General features: G+C 29.9%; 2 protein-coding genes across 3 annotated transcripts in view; one reads left to right on the forward strand and one right to left on the reverse strand.

Moving 5' to 3' along the window:
• The window catches only part of LOC145966005 (SUN domain-containing ossification factor), a 48008-nt gene that overhangs the window by 16276 nt on the left and 11833 nt on the right, over positions 1-19899 (reverse strand). The window contains exon 1 of one of the 2 annotated variants that reach the window (XM_083089663.1): positions 19335-19753. The exons of the other annotated variant lie outside the window; for it this stretch is intronic. The gene's annotated coding sequence lies outside the window, so the exon portion shown is untranslated. Of the gene's footprint in view, positions 1-19334; positions 19754-19899 lie in introns of those variants that run through there. 2 annotated transcript variants of the gene reach the window in all.
• On the forward strand, positions 10793-13053 carry LOC145966568 (uncharacterized). Its single transcript, XM_083090738.1, has 3 exons — positions 10793-11067; positions 11701-11874; positions 12576-13053. The coding sequence occupies exons 1-3, from the start codon at positions 10978-10980 to the stop codon at positions 12777-12779; spliced, it is 468 nt and encodes a 155-aa protein (XP_082946864.1). The 5' UTR covers positions 10793-10977; the 3' UTR covers positions 12780-13053.

The raw sequence follows: 19899 nt of genomic DNA on the forward strand, positions 1-19899 counted from the left end.
TGCTCGTCATTTTTTAATGAATCCGATTTTATTGCTCCACGTTTGCCTTAAAAAAATCGACCCGAACGAGTGGCCGTGCAAGCTTAATAGACGTTTCTTTGCCAAATTCTGTATTTTAATAATCTTTCTTTTTTTGTCTGCTTCTATAGTTACACTTATTTTCTCTATTTTTATATGTCTGCTCCTGTATTTTTACTTATCTTTTCTATTTCTTTGCCTGCTGTTATACATTCTCCGGCTCGGAATCGGAAAAATAGAATAATTATCTATAAAATTTATTTTAACAAAATACATATAATATACAAATACACTCGTCAACAAAATTATCGCATAGGTAATTTCATGTCAAATTTTCGCATAACTTCAAATAAGTATAACTCCGTCAAAAATGGTCGTATTTGAAAAATTTTTTTTCATTCTCAAGCTTAAAGCCTCTATTTTGAAAATCATTTGTCAGATTTAGAATTTATCCTCCCCCCCTCTCGTCATCTCCTCAAAAGTAAGGACGTGTTACGTCCAAAAAATTGCATACTTTGACGCATTCCACGGGGTAGAATAAATTTTTTTCGCAAATTTCATCATAATCATTGTAAAATATGGACTTTTATGTGTGAATTTAAAAAAAAATTTTTTTTGTACGATTTTTTTTCGCGGAGTTACGACATATCAAAGTTACCTATACATTTTTGTTCATTTACCGCCAGCATTATCATTATCCGATGCGCACCACGAGGAGGTTGCTGATCGGATTTGGCGCATCGTGTGTGTGTGTGTGACAGCAGAGATAAGGACCCTACGGTTCGTCACTCCCGTAGCATTTTTTGACTCCAAACCCTCTCTGCTGTGTGTCTGTGTGTGTGTGTGTTAAAGGACGGAAATGTGGAAATGTTCACATTTAAAAATGTGTATTGCCGCCTCGTCTTCGGATAATCTCTTGGAGACGCTCATGCATATTGATGCAGGCTCTAATTATTTCCTGAGGAATTTTATTGCAATTGTTGCAACTGGAAGCAGCCCTAAATCAAATATGGAATGAAATTCCTCAGGAAATAATTAGAGCCTGCATCAATATGCATGAGCGTCTCCAAGAGATTATCCGAAGACGAGGCGGCAATACACATTTTTAAATGTGAACATTTCCACATTTCCGTCCTCCAACACACACACACACACACACACACACAGAGACACAGACACAGACACAGACACACAGCAGAGAGAGTTTGGAGTCAAAAAATGTTACGGGCGTGACGAATCGTAGGGTCCTTATCTCTGCTGTCACACACACACACGCACACGCGCACGCACATGCGCACGCGCACGCACACGCGCACGCGCACGATGCGCCAAATCCGACCAGCAACCTCCTCGTGGTGCGTATCGGGTAATGCTAATGCTGGCGGTAAATGAACAAAAATGTATAGGTAACTTTGATATGTCGTAACTCCGCAAAAAAAATCGTACAAAAAAATTTTTTTTTTAAATTCACACATAAAAGTCCATATTTTACAATGATTATCATGAAATTTGCGAAAAAAATTTATTCCATCCCGTGGAATGCGTCAAAGTATGCAATTTTTTGGAGACGTAACACGTCCTTAGTTTTGAGGAGATGACGAGAGGGGGGGAGGATAAATTCTAAATCTGACAAATGATTTTCAAAATAGAGGCTTTAAGCTTGAGAATGAAAAAAAAATTTTTCAAATACGACCATTTTTGACGGAGTTATACTTATTTGAAGTTATGCGAAAATTTGACATGAAATTACCTATGCGATAATTTTGTTGAGGAGTGTATATTTAATATTATTTTTAATGTTAACGAATATTAATTCCATAATATTATAATATATATGTACATTATATAATATATACATAATATATACATTCTTTTTGATTGCATATTTACAGACAAATTGAGTACAGAGTACTTGTTTGCACATTTGTAGAAAAAAAGATACTAGAAAAAAGCTCGGGAGCTAATTTCACACTCAAAGTTCAAATTTTGCCAAAATCTTTTCATAATGGATTTATAATAGGCTTAAATTTTTGCTTGAACATTTATGTAGTTTGTATTAATTTTGATTTATAATTCTTTCTTTTTTTTGTTTTGGAGAAAGATTTTTAAAAATTTGAACTTCTTTGAGTGTGAAACAAAGTCCCCCAACCTTTTTTTAAAATATCTTTATTTCTACTTACGTGCAAACGAAAACTCAATTTATCTGTAAATGTGCAAACGAAAATCTATAGATTAAACCTGTTACGAAAAGAATTTTGCAAAATTTGAACTTTTTTGAGTGTGAAGTTGGCCTCTCTAGTTGTTTTTTAAATAACTCTTTTTCGACAAATGTTTAAACAAAAATTCAAACTGTATGGAAATGTGCAAACGAAAATCTATCTATTCTGTTTGTTGAAAACCATTTTTTGTATAAATTGGTGGCTAACGAGAAGTTAAAGTATTTTTTGAATAACCTTTTTTAGAGGTGTGCAAACAAAGATTTATCGACATTGGGGACTAATGTTTCAAAAACACTTTTCAATCAATATAAGTATTTAATTGACTATTTACTTTTCAAACAAGTACTCAATTTTTCTGTAAATTTGCAATCAAAAAGAATGTACATATATTATAATATTATGGAATTAACATTAGAAATAATATTAAATATATTTGTATATGTATTTTGTTAAAATAAATTTTATCGATAATTATTCTATTTTTTCGATTCAGCTGAAGAGAATATATAACAACAGGCAAAGAAATAGAAAAAATAAGTAAAAATACAGGAGCAAAAATGAAAAAAAAAAGAGAAAATGAGTGTAACTACAAAAGGCATAAAAATAAAAAAGATGAGTAGAAATACAGAATCTGGCAAAGGAATCTATTAAGCTATTAAGCTGGTATAGTCACTTTTTCAAGTCGATTTTTTTAAGGCAAATGTAGTTCAATAAAATCGAAATATACTCATTAAAAACGACGAGCAACAAAATTAAGATATTTTGACCTGAAAGTTAAAATGGGACACCCTGTATATATATATATATATATATATATATATCTCATTTCTCAGAGAAATTTGGTTGCTAATAATTATTCCGGTTGATTCTGAGAATATTCAAATTTACACAAAATTTACAGAAATTACAAAATTACAGAATACATTATAATTATGTAGATCTCCCAATTTTTTCAACAGAATAATTTTCCTCTTAGAATACGCTCTCAATTGTTTTTAATTGATTTACTTCGTCATTAAAAGTCTTACAATTTTTAAAATAACCAACCTGCACTCTTTTTTTTAAATAAAAAAATCTGCAAAAGAAGTAAAATTATTCGTGATTATTAACGCTATTTTCGCCAGCAATCGCCCAGTTAATCCTCCACATGCTTCAAACGATTACAGAAATTCTTTCTCGCTTGACCTCGGAGTGAAATTGGGCCACAACGTATCACGACATGTTACCAATCCCGGTGGCATTATTATTGTACATTCCGTGGATCGTTATTCCCGACCAAGTGCTAAATAATACATATATGTTCACGATGCGGCGTGCACTGAATCGCACGTATATAATAGCAGAACTGACGGCTAATCTAATGAGAAGCTCGGCATTGTACAGAAAAGGATTCGACAAACTCTTTCTTTTTCTCTGCACATTTTGGAAAGGCCTTCGTAAAACTTCAGAATACGAACGAATTCTCGCTATATGCATTTTGATATTGTATTTTTGTACAAAGTAAGAGCACATTTTTTTCGACTCCAGAAAAATAAATAAAGCGAATAATCTAATATTTTAAATTTTATATTATTTTGTGTGTATGTGCATGTATATATATATATATATAAATTCTGGAAGAAAAAAAATCGAAATCATGAAAAAAAATACTAATCTAAATTTATTTATTTATCTAAATTTATTATTCTTATAATACATTTCTATAAAAACAAAATAAATCACATTTCCCGATGATATCATTTATAGAATTAGATCATTAATACTCACCAAAATTCATTTGTTTAATCATATATTTTATTTATATTAAATCAAAAATATCATTTTTTCACTTCACTTCTGCGATTTAAAAATAACTTAGATAAAAGTGAAATTTATTGAATATCTCGAATATGTTTTGCATGTATCTTCGTGATATAACTCTATACATATTGAATAATCGGTGCTATCAGTGCTACATTGAATTGATGAATTCAAACAACTATAGCGATGAAAATCATGATACATTGAATATTACTTCTATTATAATTACATTTCCTAATATTTAAGTAGTTTAATCAAGGGTTTAATCAATGTTTAGCCAATTCATTCTGTAACTTCAATGTTAATGATTAATTCATGTCAGATAAATGATATCTCGTGACAATGAAATCTTAACGTCCGTTGTCAGAATAATCATCTCTATTATTATGCAAACCATTCTCGTTTGCTCGATGACCCACTTGAATCGGAATTCTAAATGGAAGGACGCTAAGTGCAATGATTGCAATTGGATGCAAACATTACCGATCACGTCATGGTCACAACGAAAAATAAATATATGCGTTTGCAAATAGATTTAATTAATCAACCGATACTTATTTGATTAATATAAATTTGATTAATATAAATTTAATCATTCGTGATCACAAACTTATGCTATGTACTTTATTTGATACTTCTCTCTTTCCCTCTCTCTCTCTCTCTCTCCTCCCTTCCTCTCTCTTTTCTTTCATGTGACAGATAAAAAGATTTTTTAAAAACTTATTACCTTTATCACATTTCTTTAGTTAGAAAATATCTTGTAATTAGATTTATATGAGATATATCTTTAAAATATTGGTAAATTTCCGTTTTTTCTCGTTTCAATTTTGCAAATATACTATAATTTTTAAATAGTTCAATTACAAGTAAAAAAAGAAAATCACTAAGAACGGTTAACAATCATTTTTCCAAATGTATTTTTTAGGACTTGAAATAAAATTGTTATTATTATTATTTTTATTATTATTATTATTATTATTATTATTATTATTATTATTATTATTATTATTATTATTATTACAAACAAAAGAATAAGACATACAATCAGTTTGTGTATTATAGAAATTCTGTACTAAGAAATATAATTTCTGCATTAATTTAATAAAAATAGAGTGTCAAATTTTTACATAAGTTTCACAATTTCCTTTTTTGATCGCAACTCGACCATAAACGTACGTGCACTAGGTCGAGAACTTCCCTGCCATCGTCGAAAGTTTCGGTGCAGCATAACTTTGTCCACGTGCATCCCAGAAATTGGATGTGCTTCGCATTGTTAGATGCGGTTTTGCCGTGGGTCATTCCTGACGCCAAAGATATATATGTAACTAGAATTCGTCGCAAAACGAAATTTGCAATGTCGCCGAGAAAATATTGCACATTATGAAAATAATTCCGATTCATTCAAACGAATCGTACTATTAATCATCGCATTATATCATTTAATGTAATAACTATTGTCCAGAATATTTCAATAGCAGAAATTCGTACGCAATGATGTAAATCAAGTGGCAAGGGAGAAGTAATATAAAAATCAACGCAAAAACAAGTTTCAACAATGTTGGGAGTTGCAATTACATTACATTTAGAAAATATAATTTTTGCATTAATGTGTTGCGCATGAAATGACATAACTTGTCGGTGAGAAAGGGAAAGAGAGAAATTTAGTTGGATTTTGTTATTCGCGTTATTTGTTGCATAATATATTAAACCTTATATACGCTCGCTTATTTCGACAATCTCATATCGTGATTTTATTAACTACTTTACCCATTTTACACACACAAATCATGATTTAATCGCATAAATGTCGGCAGATTACATTCTCTAGGTGAATTGTCGTGGTCAGCATGGTCGATAGGATGAAAACTCGTGTCGACATTGGATAATGAAATCAAGGAACCACGAGTTCTCTCCGTTAAATTAAACAGTGAGCAAAGTTGCCAGGTTTACACGGATATCGTAAACATGCTCATCAAAGCGCTTTTCAAAAGGAGGGAAATGCGCGATCAAGACTTAAGTCACTGCTTTGTCGAGAGGGGATTTGCGGCTACACCTGCATCCACCACGCACGCTACATCTGCAGTTCACTGATCGATCGATAACCGATATCTAGTAGGGTGAGAGGTAGCGAGAAATAGAGAGAGATACGAGTATAAGCTCTTTCCTACGTGGAGAGAATGTAAAGATTATAACACACGTTTTCTATTAAATTATCTATTATCATTATATTTCATTATATATATCATTATTTTTATTGTATTTATTATATTATATTAATTATATTTATTATATTATATTATATTATATTAATTATTATATTATATTATATTAATTATATATTATATATATTATTATATTATATTATTATATTATATTTATAATTATTTCTCGAGAATCATTTGGCTATTTCAAATATCGGATGTGTATTAATAAATTATAAAGTATTAAAGTGCACATTTTTTTGAAATAATGGCTTTTCTCTCTAAAGAAAATTATATGTTGTGACGCGAAAATATAGATATTTGTGCCTGCTTCTTCTATCAAAATGAAGACGCATGTACGAGAGTAAAAGTATACGCTATTATCCTATTAGAGATCAAGGGCAGATCAATACGGTAACGTGAAAGTGCCAGTTATCGTTATTAATGTGAAATAAGGTTAGCGTGTGTGATAAAAATAAATATTACAGATAATTGCCAGTCTCGTCATTCGAGAGAAATTATCTTGTATATACATAATAATACATTGTATTAGCACGAGTGTAACGACAGGATCTAGGTTGCCGTTCAAATAGGATACGCTCAATCGGATGAAAGCGAAGATCGCACGGATAAAGTGTCACATGCGTCCGTGCATCTGATTAACACCGGCCATCTGACAAAACAAGATGAGCAAGTGTCATTAAGTAAAACCGGTTCTTTCTAGAAATCAAAGCCGACATGAATAATTAATCAAACGACATAATATAACGGAATATCTTTAACATTATCTTTTAACAAGCCGACATGAATAATTAATCAAACGACATAATATAACGGAATATCTTTAACATTATCTTTTAACATTATCTTTATGCTGTTGAAGAAGTAAATTGTTTTAAATTTTGTTCTCTTTACATGTCGTGATAATCTCTTTATTATTTCTTGATTTTTGCTAGCATCATAATCAATATAAATTTTGTCGAAGAAACATAATCAGATTTATTATATAAATGCGAAAAATATTAATGATGTTTATAGTTTTGCTTGTTTGTAGTTATTTATGTGAGAGAATCGCTTTAATTCTATGATAATTCTAAAATATTAAAGTTAAATTTAACAACGTTCTTTATTTAGAAAAGATCGTTCTTTCTCCCTCTAAGATCGGTGCAGGATTAAAAACGAGTACGTACACAGTAAAAAATTGTGCGTCCATATGTTAAAATTTTCTTGTGTTACCACGTTTTGATTAGTACTTTAATGTAAAATTAATATACGATTTACATGTTATTATTTTTATAACGTTTTCATGTGTTACATTTATGTCAACTTCATAACTTAACACTTTGTATATGTCTCATAGAAATGGAATATTATTTTGAGTATTTTTAACATAATCATTTTAAACAATCAATATAACTCAAAGTCAATTTAATATTCTAAGAAAAGTTAAAATAAATCTTCAAATAATCTTGAACTTTGACATACAAAATAATCAAATTTACTAAAATCAAATGTTTCTATTACAAATAATTTAAGTTAAAATAATTACTATTATATGTTAATATCCTACAACAATTCTTCGAGTTTCTGTAACTATTTTTTCATGTAATTTTTAATTAATTTGTATATTATTTTTACATTACACTTAAAGTCACGATAACAAAAATAAATGTAAAGTATCGTGTCAATTATTTAACACTTTTAGTTTGTCAATAAGTAACATACGACGAATGAGTTATTTTAACTTAAAATTTAGAGTAGACTTTCTGGGACATATGAAAAATGTTATAATTAACATTTTATTTTTACTGTGTAATTTTTACTGTGTTTCTCCCCTTGCTATTAAAAATACATAATAAAACACGCGTAAGCTTTTTCAGAGTAGAGGCTTTTCACATGGGTGAAACTGGCATCTTGAGATGCTTGACAGCGCAGAGTCTCTTTGAAATGTGCTGCAATGGAGATCCCGTGCTTTCTCGGAGATAAATATGCAGGCAATAGCGTATTGTGGGCGCAATGCGGGACCGCATTGCGAGAATATATTTTCACCGATTGTCCCGACAAGTCGGCGATCCTTATCTGTGTGTGCAGTCAAAGCGGTACAGTTCGTAAAAAGCTTTGTAAGATTCCGTGTGACTTGCCGATCTACTTCAAGAACGAGATTTGACGGGGAAAATTGCGATCATCGATTTTGTGCCACGGAAATATACAGGTTGGCCCAACCGTAAACGGAGTGAAAGCTCTAATTAGCGGGTGGAGAGCTTTCACCCACGTGCACTTCAGAAATCGGCTTTGCCGCGTAATCACCCGACAATACATTTCGCTCATTTAACAAACGTTAAATCGATCGAGCGATGTCAAAAATTGCTGATCTTTCTATCTTGGCGTTATTAAACTGCGAGAGATATAACGCGCGATTACATTTTCCCGGAGCACGATAGGTAATCGGTATTTAATTAAAGCAGTTTATGAAAGGAGGACATGACGCATTACGACGACAAAATCGATTTTTATTAGCATTATTAGTAGCACTAAAAGCACTTTCCTGAAAGTTACATTATGTAAAGTTATATAATGTGATACAATCAAAATATGTATTATATATAAAGCACATTAGAGAAGAAATTTTTTTTTAATTTCTATGAAAATGTAAATTTAATTATTAAAAATTAATTTAATTATTAAACTAAATAGTATATCTACAGATGTAAAATATATAACAATCGATTGAAAATAATGTGCTTGAGTGGATTGTATCCATTTTTAAGTCAGTCAAATAGGAATTTTTTATTATCCTGAATTCTTTTGAAAATTTATATCTTCATCAATCGGAAATCATAAGCATTTTGCATATGTATTTTATATTGATGATCTGCTGCATACATTCAATTAAAAAAATACATGACGCGACAGTTCAATTTCTTTTAATGGCATATCTCCCATTTAATCTTGCGGAATGCATTGTAAATAGCGTTAAAATAATATGTGCAGAAACTAGTAAAAGCAAAGATAAAGTAAAATAAAATTACAGTGTAAGAAATTATAACATTAAATGAGATCACAATATGTATAGTTAAATATATAGAATAAAATATAATGTTCACTGAGTATAGCTGTATTTAAATTATATTGTACTAAATAAATAAAAGATAATTTCTTATAATTTTATTTTTGAAATAGCATAGTCACGATTTCGCAAAAATTCATTTTATGCAATGCATATAAAATGATATGTCTCAACAGTGTGTTAACTTAATAAAACTCGTAAAACTTTAAAACATACTAAGATCAAGTCGAAAACAGACACGACGAATAGTGGTAGCATTACATAACATAATGGAATGAGCTTTTCTTATAACAAACTACAGTGATGTGCGGCCATATCCTGAAAAAAGACAGTTTTAAACTGGTGAATGACGTCTATTTCCCTTCCCCATTTAACGAATTCATTATAGAGGATCATTAGGTCAGAAACACTACAATAAACATAAATATTCTTCAACTATATAATTATTTCTTAGGTCATCTTCACTATTTGAAGGCCACTTCAATAAGTTACATAGTCCAGTGAGAGTGGAAGCAAGCAGGGAATTCATTAATGATGAAAAAACAAAGAAAAGTGACTAGGGCAAGAGGATGAGGCGGGAAAAGAAGTCGGAAGAAACTATGATAAATTAAGCCAGCAATCGAGCATGGCGATGAGATGAACGTGGGTAGACAGTGTAAGTTACACCATGCGTGTGTTTCGTGCCTGGTTCCCATTCGGGAATGTTTTTTCACGTTTCCTTCTTTTCAAAGTGAATTTTGTCTAATTAAAGTATCCTAATTAAAGTACACGGCCCTAAGGGACGATTCAATGGCAGAAGAACTCGATTTCAACAAAAAATAGTCCGCAACGATCCGAACACAATGCAATGAGATGCAAAATTATTCACTGCATTTCATGATTAGTCACTTTAGACAATTGTTATCTTTATCTTTTACATTGCCATAAAATTCAGCAGATCGTGACACAGTTTGCTCGTCTGCAGAATTTTCAGCGAAAAATGTACATTTTCAGAATATAATTTTCAAATCAAGACTGGATTTACCTCTCTTTCGGATTTATCTCTCTGTTATATTATTATCATATCATAGTAAAATTGGACAAAAATACAAATTCTTGTTCCAAATTTCAAAATCAATTTTAATAATACCGAAATCAATTTTAATAATGCGAGTAACATTTTATCAATGCAAATAATATAATCGTTAAGAGATTTAAAAAAAAAGTAAAAACTTTTATTAATATATTATTTGTGTATTTATTGCGCGTGAAATATATTTAAAATTCTTATTAAGTGTAAACAACTTGATATCAAGAAGTTATTTTTATTCGCGCGATTCATCTGTATTCACGAGTATTTGCATAAAGTCCATCTTCGGAGAGAAAAAGAGGAAGATGTGGGGCACAGATCATCTCAGACCCTCCGCCAAGGTTGAGTACCAAGAACTGTTACAATAACGCATTAAATGCATTTAAGTAGCGAGGAAGTGGGGACTTAGTGGATTTAATGTTAGCCAGTGTGACTACTGACTACCGACAGGGTTCAATAGTTGGGTGGAGCGTTTCTCAGCGTAGGAAACAGTCATCGTCATACCTCGAATGTATGTCGACGAATATTTCATCACAGTGATTATAAGGTGTGCGTGTCTATTAAATTAAAGGAGTACTACATAATACAAAAAGTGATTTAAAAATGGCTGAAGAGACTTCTGCATCCACCCTCCTGACGAGATTGAAAGGATATCTTAAAGAAGCGCCATTTTTTTGCAAAATTATTGAACTGGTGAGAATGCAAATTATTGCGATCTTAAATAACGATTTCTGAAAATATATTACGCATGATGAAAATATAATCTTCTTAATCTTTCGATAGAAACAGAATTTAAATGTCTTTTTTTTATATTTAAATATCTTTCTTTATATTTTGGTACTAACTCAAAATTCCGCAAAAATAATCGTTAAATTATATATAATCATTTTTTATCGTTGCATCTCTATTTTAAATACACAAAGTAATTATTGTTAATAATATATTTTATTTCTACTTTAATAAAAAATACATACTTTGCATACATACAAAGTCTCTCAACGCTTATAACATAAATCGAAAATATTGTTACATTCCTTAATGTAATGCGATACTCTCTCTCGTTGTCTATAATTAATAGAATAAATAATTTTTATGTTATAGAATAATTATTATTTAATAAATATTATTGTTATTAATGTATTTTAATATTGTTATTATTAATATGTTAAATACTATATATATTTAATAAAATTATATTTAAAAAAAATTTTTAATTGTGATAAATAAATTTAATTGAGTTGTTCTACATAGAAAATATAACAAATATTTTTTTATATAATAAATATTTTTTTAATAACAATCACATATATATATTAAATGTTGTAGATTTTTTGCGTCATTGCAGCGGGATTGGTGGCAGGACCATTTCAACAGAATCAAATACGACCGACTAATATACATCATATAGCGATATTTTATGTGGCAGTATGCGGTTATATTCTTATAAACGCGATTCTTATCATGAGTCATTTATTAGGCGAACGATTGCCGAAAAAAACGGTGAGTTAAAATACAAAATATTGCTATCTCCTTCATAAATGAAAGCAATTTACTCGATAAATATAATCTATAACATAGATAATTATTAAAAAGAAAGATATATTTGTTCAGAAAAAAATAGTTGAGAAGAAATAAAGTTTTCTTTTCGATATAAATTGCATCCTGCATAAAAAGAAAATTTTAAATTATGTATCGAGAATCGAAAAATTAATTTGTTCTTCGATTTAGCAAAATATTAAAACAAAATATTAAAAAATGCATCAAATAAAATTCTGTCGCCGCTGCTTCAATTTCTCAGATTGTCTGCATTCTATATATATAGAATTATTTAAATTCGATCTAGGATGACGTGCATTCTATATATATAGAATTATTTAAATTCGATCTAGGATGACGTCAGCCAAAAATCTAAAAATTCCATTGTTTCAAACTTCAAATGCAATAGAAAAATCAAACACGAAGAGATATGAGATTTATATTTCACACTATATAAATATATATTCTTTCACATATATCTTTTGAAAAAAATTATTCCAGTCTGAAAATCCAACTTCTTATCTTTCCACTAATTTCATTATATTGCTATCTGATGAATTTTAACGTGCATAAATAGCTATAACAATGCATACCGAATTGTGACAAGTAGATACATTTTTTTTCTTTTCGACAAATAGCAAATACACTATTCTTTCATTTTGCAGGCTCTCATTTTTACATCGATGGGGGCGATTCTGTGCTGCACCGCCGGCCTCATCCTGCTTCGCGACTGGGACAATTTCTCGACTAATCTGATTCACGCGTATCTAGAGGAATATAGCGATCAAATGGTTGCGGCCGGTTCTTTCGCGATCATAGCTGCCTTTATATTCGCTATAGATACATACTTCACTAACAAATACGACTGATCATCCAAAGAATCTCGATTATTACGAAAATCGTTTCGTTCCCTATTTCATTTTCACAAAAAGGTATCGTTTCACTAATCGTTTCTAAATGTTTTATCAATTTTTGCGAAAAATGTTCTTAGCTTTTTATCGCAAGAAATTCAATTATATAATTCATGCCAAGCAATGTTTGTAATTGCTCCTTATCAAGTATATTATTTATAATTATATATGTATATATATTATTTTATATGGAACAATGCTTAATAATAAATAATTACGTATCACAACGCTATACCTGTTGTAATTCTTGCAGATTTTCAGTTGACGATATTCAAGTTTATATGTATGTACTATGAAAAATTTCTCTATCCACATTTCACGAAATCAAATTGTGGTAATCAATATTAACGATTGTTCTATATCATAAAAAAGATCACAAAAAGATAATAATAATAATTTTTTAACATATGCAAGAAAAAAGCACATATTAATTTAAATCATTTTTCTTTACAAGTTATCTGTAGAAATGTAGCTTTATAAAATAAGATTTATGATTGAAGAATTGAGTTTTATCCTGTATAAAATTATTTCTTTATTATATACATATATATAAAATCTATTATTTTAATTATTACATATGTGCGAGAATCACATACGTAAAAATTCTCGTGTGAAATCGGAATATGGACTATTTATTCATTTATACGTATTCATTTACAATTATATACACGCTTAAAACTTTATTTCTTATAAAGATAGGAAGTGTTCTTTTTTCTTTTCTGTAAATATCTTAAAACATGGGGAGCGAGATCACAAATCGAGGTTTTTCGTCGAAAGAGCTTTTTCCGGAGATGAAACCGCTTTCTGCGAGCTCCATAAAAGTAAATCTTCAAGAAAAATCTACATAGTCGTGCTTCTTACGTCTGGCAGTAAGTCACAGCAAAAAGTTTCTGTCTGCCTTATTTCCACAAGAAAGTCGTCATTTGACGGTTCCTGTCTATTTGTCGAAATTCAAAAAACGACCATAGAAAGAATGCGGTTTCTTTCGAACATCGTGAGCTTTCTTGTATTTCCTCCACGAACGCGAAAGTGTATAACAAATTCGACAAATTCCGTTTGGTTAAAAGTGCGAGGAAAGCGTAAAAGTTCATTTGCCGACTACTTTGTAAAGAGAAATTCGATAAAAAGAAATTTCACTTTATAATACAGAGTAGAGAGAAATTCAAAAATGAAACGCACCAATCATTTCTTTTAAGAGATATCTCATTTATATCAACGATACGGAAATTTCTTAATAGATAGATATATTATTCGCTACAAAAGCACAGCAAGCTTCTTCAATATTCATTAAACTCAAATACGAGAATTAAACGAGCTTTTGTAGCTGTAAAAATCTCTTCGTTTTAATGGAACATTACGCCATCAACAGTAACTTTTAAAAACAATATATAATAAATTAACAAAATTATAAATTACTCACTATTCATAATTACTCCATCGTCGTTCTTTCCGGGCTTTCTTCTCCTCTCTTATTTATCCTTTGCTGCTTCTTCATGGCTTTTCCTCACTCGCGAAAATACGGTTAAATATTAATTAATAAAAATTAATTAATACTATAATCACGCGCACTCTAATCATCAGAATACGACATCGTGTGATTTACTTTACACAATATTCCCAATGTTAATCGCACACAACCTACACTTTATATATAAAAAAATAATATATATTATATATAAAAAAATAAAAAAATAAAAAAAATCATTATTATACAGGAAACTACGATTTGCTCAACACTGCCAAATTCATACAATGCTATCTCTGCTGCTAATAAATATATATTATATAGCACATTTTTACCTCTCATAACTCATTTTATAATTGTAAAGAATAATTGCATTTGCGATATTTTCTAATATTTTTGATAATCGTATTTTGAGAGATAATACGACATACATAGCGTTAGCTTCCCGTTCGAATATCGTCGAGGGAATGTCAACAATAGCGTGTTATTGTTTATATCCCTTTATGAGCGCACGGAGTATTCTCGTCTCCTTCCCTCGAGTTTAATCGCAAAAATGATAACAAGATGATCGCGTTATAATGTGTACTGCGGTTGTTATTGTTTCGATGAAATTCGAACGGGAAGGTAACGCTCTGTGTGTCATCGTACATTACATATCTCCCAAAGTGCGAAAAAATATGAAATGCAATATGACTAGTACAATTAAAATTAGGTATAAACGAGAAATGTAATATTACCATAAAAATGCAGGTGTACGCTGTTCATTTGCAACCAAGATAACATTATGTAAATTCGGCTGCACAACTTTCTAGGATCGAGTGGATATAGTTTCACGTAATCGTAATTTTCGCATTCTTGCGTTGCAATATAAAATAAAGAACAGGTCGCGTGTACGCGATTAAAGTTAGGAATGCTGCACGATTACCGTATCTTGGTCATGAGTGCGCGCGCGATTGTAATTAATCGTATTTACCGCAAGTGAGGGCAATAAAGAAGCAGCAAAGGACAAATAAAAGAAGTGGAGAACAGGGGAAGCCATCAGGCTCCGAGGACGGAGCAATCAGAGGAGAGAAGTGAGTAATTTATATAATGTTTATATTTTGTTAATTTATTATTTATGTGTGCTTGGCACGATGACTCACTTTACTTTATTATTTTACTTTATTATTTTATTTGAAATATAAGAATTTAAATCTAGCCAATTATAAATTATGTTTAGAGACCGTGTGAATCACGTGTACCTAATATGATAACATATTTCGAGACATTGATTTGACACCATGAGAAATAATGATGTAGCATAATAAATGCTAATTATTTGCTCGTTTATTGCTCTGATAAAAAATATTTCATATTTTTTATTTCCCAACATAGAAGATAATTTCGTTAGTAAAATTTTGGAAAAACAAGTTCAAGTCTATACATTATTGTGCAAAATAAATTATTGTCTAAATTATTGTACAAAAAATATTGAAAAAAAAATATATATTAATTCTTTTTATAAAATTATAATCAAAAATATATGAAATCAACTAAATGTTAACAAAAGAAAACTATAATTATAATTGTTAAAATTATTTTATATTATATGTAGATTATGTAATTAATAAAATATAAATAAAAATTTAAGAATTAAATAATAAAAATTATTTATTTTTATTGAATATAATTGATAAAGCAAAGAACAATAGCAGCTCATTGTTTTTGGAGCAATTTTATATTTAATATAACGATTGTATGTAAATTTTAATATAATAAAATATTGAATATTTCATTTAAATTATTGAGATAAAATTTAATCAAACAGACATTATTTTATTTATAAATAACAATCTTTTCTAGAATTAAAGACATACAAGATTAATATATTTATCATTCAGCATTCGAAACTGACAGTAGAACGAACTCAAGTATGATCGGACAGAAACAAAGTATGAAGTGAAGAAACATATAAATATCGTATTTCTATAAATTGAAATTAAAAAAGTTTGAAAAAGTAAAACAGTGCTTTAGATAAAATAAAAAAAATAAAAAAACTTGCAGACAGTTGCGTGCCTTAATCAAGTAACTACCTATTATCTCTTTAACTTAATTTTAGACAATGAATATATATGTTCATAGAACATACACTTAACACGGAACACACTCTTACTATTGTTTACGCTTTTTTTCGCTTTTATTTTACTTTAACTTCCTCTCGATAACAAACTGTAGTAGATGAGTGCACTAAATCAATGCATAATAGTTCTACGGTAAATAATTATAAATAATTTTACAAACAAGGAAAAGATTTTTTCTAATCTATTATTGATAAGCACTGTATTATTTCATATATACATATATACGTGTATATGCCGGACCGTTGTAATTAGGTGAACGCCTTATATACATTCATACTGTTATGCTTGCTGGTAATTATGCGCGAGAGACACGGAACGTCCAACACAGCAGGCAGCGCAGATTAAAATGCAATTAAAATGGTACACAGCGATGCTTTCGGGCCGACGACGAGTGTTTTATATCGGGACAAGTTCGTCGGTTTGTCAAGGAGAGCGAGCGAATAGCTGTTTGTAAAAAAACAGCAAGAATAAAAGAGCGAAAAGACCGAGACGATTAACTTGAATTTTGTCGGGGCCGAAATAATTAATGCCCGATTGAAATTATAACCGGAAATTACCGAAAATAATTTCCGAAGAGTTTCGTGAATCGCGAGCTTAATTTCACGGTGATACACATCCGTTTTGTATCGCATAAATAAATGGAATAGAAATTCAAATAAGAAAATAATCTGTTTGAATCATATGTGTGTATGTAAAATAAAATGCGTAATTTAAAAATAATTTAATTATATGTTTTTTGAACCTGTAAATTTACGGATATCTTCCTCCATTTTATTTAATGTGTGAAAATATTATAGTACATAAATTTCATCTAGGACGTATGTTATCTTATATGATTAAATCATCGCGCTATATATTCGTTTGTATTATGAATGCTAATATTTGTAATTTTGTTACATCATATCCATACGTGTACACATTATTATATACTGCTAAACAAATACACGTATATTTGCCATGAATATAGCTATTTAAATAAATTTTGTTATTTTATTGCTCAGTGTTGCTTTTGTTTACTCGATTTTTGTTTGCTCCCAATTGTCTGATCGCAATTATTCGTTTAAACTGCTTTTTTAACTCCTCGTTATTATAAATCATATATAATAAATCAAAATATATAAAAGTTCATTGAATGGCTTAAGATTGAATTGCAAGAAAGATTCTAAAATTAAATAACGTGACGTTGCGAAAGTATGTGTAAATAGCATTTTATGCAGCAGATATATGTATAAGGCAACGAAATAGAATAAAATTTGACAAAATCATTGTTTATAAACTGTACCGCATTAAATTTAAAATATTAAATTATAATATTAAATATAAAATTAATTTATTTTAATAATTTTTATAATATTAAATATTAAATTACTTTATTATATTAAATATTAAATTATTATTAAATTTAAAATTATTTTGCTCCTATATTTACAAAATACAAGCAAAATAATCATATTTATGCAATTTTGTCTTCAATTTTTAATATAATATATATAATCAGACAGATCGATATTCCGAGAATTGACCGGGAAGAATTTTGAATTGCATGAAAGATCAAAGAGTTCCGATTATCCGATTAATTACGATATAATTATCTAGAAACAGAGTACTTGGCACGTGCGACGCACAGCGCGTGTGAATTTTTTATAAATAGAAAACGACATAAATATCGTACATATAGTTATTATAGTTATTTCTATGGATGCTACGTTTAATAGCATTAGTGTAATTTCTGGTTGATCTTGCTAATTTCAATTTTCTCTTTCCACCAATGTTGAAAGAGAATATAATTACTAAATAATGTTCAATTAATCTAAACTATTTACAATTTAAATTACTAGCAGTGTTAATCATTATAATTGTGCTTACATTGCAGCTATAGTAATTAGTAAATTTAAATTCAATAAATCACTATGGTTAAATAATAATTTAATAATAGAGTCTTTAATAAATTTGAAAGTTTTTTTCATGAGAAAAAATCAGCAAAAAATCATTGTTTGTTTAATTATAAATAAGAATATATATATATATATATATATATATATATATATATATATATTTATATAGTTCATTATTCGTTATTCATATGTTTTCACCTTAAAAACTTTAAATTTTCAATCATTTATCAGTAATAAATGATTAACAGTTTGTATTCATTCTCAAACAAATTAACATGAATTAAAATGGTTCATTCTTTATTCAGATTCTCTATCATTATCAAAATACTTTTTTATATAATGGTAGACCATTCTACATTTTCGATAAGTTTTAATAATTTATATATGCATATATGTATATTAGAAAAAGAAATTTTATTTTCAAATCAGTAAGATATAAGAAAAAAAATAGAAATTGCAATTTTTTATAATCTCACGTAACAATCAGATACATCATACATAAATGCACATATTACCAAAGCATGACTATATTTAAACGACCAAGGTTAAATTGCTGCAATGAAACCACGATCACGAAAATGTCATATATAATAAGTTTAACAAGGGATATGTTAAAATGCATGTCATTCTGAACATTATATACAGGCCATATATTAAATTTGACAAATTTGCAAGATCTTCTTTATTCCTTTCATAATAAGAATTAATCACGATATTCAATAAACTATGCACGTTCTTAAAGAAATCTTGATTAAAATATCTCAATCACATCTAAAAAAGGCTATATAAATAAATATGCACACTAACAGTTTACTTATCACAAACTCACCCTTTAAGAAACGCTTAAATAATCAATATTTATTTAACCGTACTCCGATACTGATAATATTAATGAAGATTTAATAACAAATACCAGAGGATTGCGAGCGTGAAAAATATCGTTGGATATTTGGAAGATACTCATTACTTGTCATATTTGTACCTTTGCCCATAAATATTAATAACGTAATGGATAGATGCTGCATTTACATACAAGGCTCTGTGAACTAATCAATCTTCCTTCTCACACTCAAAATTACACATGGACTTGATACAAAATTAGCTTTACACGATCGATACCAGTCTGTCGATGTAACACGAACGAAAAAAATCGGCATTCGGAAGTGATAATAAATATTGATCGCGGATGCATTCAAGTCCTTAGCCACATTCGCGTAGACTGCACCAGTGACCATCCTGTCGGTCGACCGGCTTCGCACGTCATGTCACGCACCACGCACTCCCTGCCTTTCGATCACCTCTCGACACGTGTCTCTTGGACACAATTTCTATCGCGAGACCGCAGAATCGCGGGGGATAACGAGAGAATGCGGCCCGAACGACCGATCACCCATATCGGCGGCCGCTCGAACGCGAACTGATGGTCCGCCCTCGCGCGACGTCGCGGCGCGACCCTTCCGCACCACCATCACCACCACCCACCACCGCCACCCCGACCCGACCGCACCATCGCCCACTTCCTCTCCCAGCACCCTTCCTTTCTTTCGTGTTCCCCCTCGTGTCACGTCGCCCGAGAAAACCGTGACTTTCCTCCTTCG

Source organism: Camponotus vicinus, unplaced genomic scaffold (genome assembly GCF_025532165.1).
Source record: "Camponotus vicinus isolate PSW18456_S1 unplaced genomic scaffold, iyCamVici1.0 SCAF_2, whole genome shotgun sequence".
NCBI classification, from domain to species: domain Eukaryota; kingdom Metazoa; phylum Arthropoda; class Insecta; order Hymenoptera; family Formicidae; genus Camponotus; species Camponotus vicinus.

What these genes read in the sequence shown, in the direction of transcription:
- LOC145966568 (XM_083090738.1), top strand. Translation starts at nt 10,978, where the DNA reads ATGGCTGAAGAGACTTCTGCATCCACCCTCCTGACGAGATTGAAAGGA. An exon ending in TTTGCAAAATTATTGAACTG is followed by an intron (nt 11,068 to 11,700) that starts GTGAGAATGCAA and finishes TAAATGTTGTAG; the next exon opens with ATTTTTTGCGTCATTGCAGC. An exon ending in AACGATTGCCGAAAAAAACG is followed by an intron (nt 11,875 to 12,575) that starts GTGAGTTAAAAT and finishes TTCATTTTGCAG; the next exon opens with GCTCTCATTTTTACATCGAT.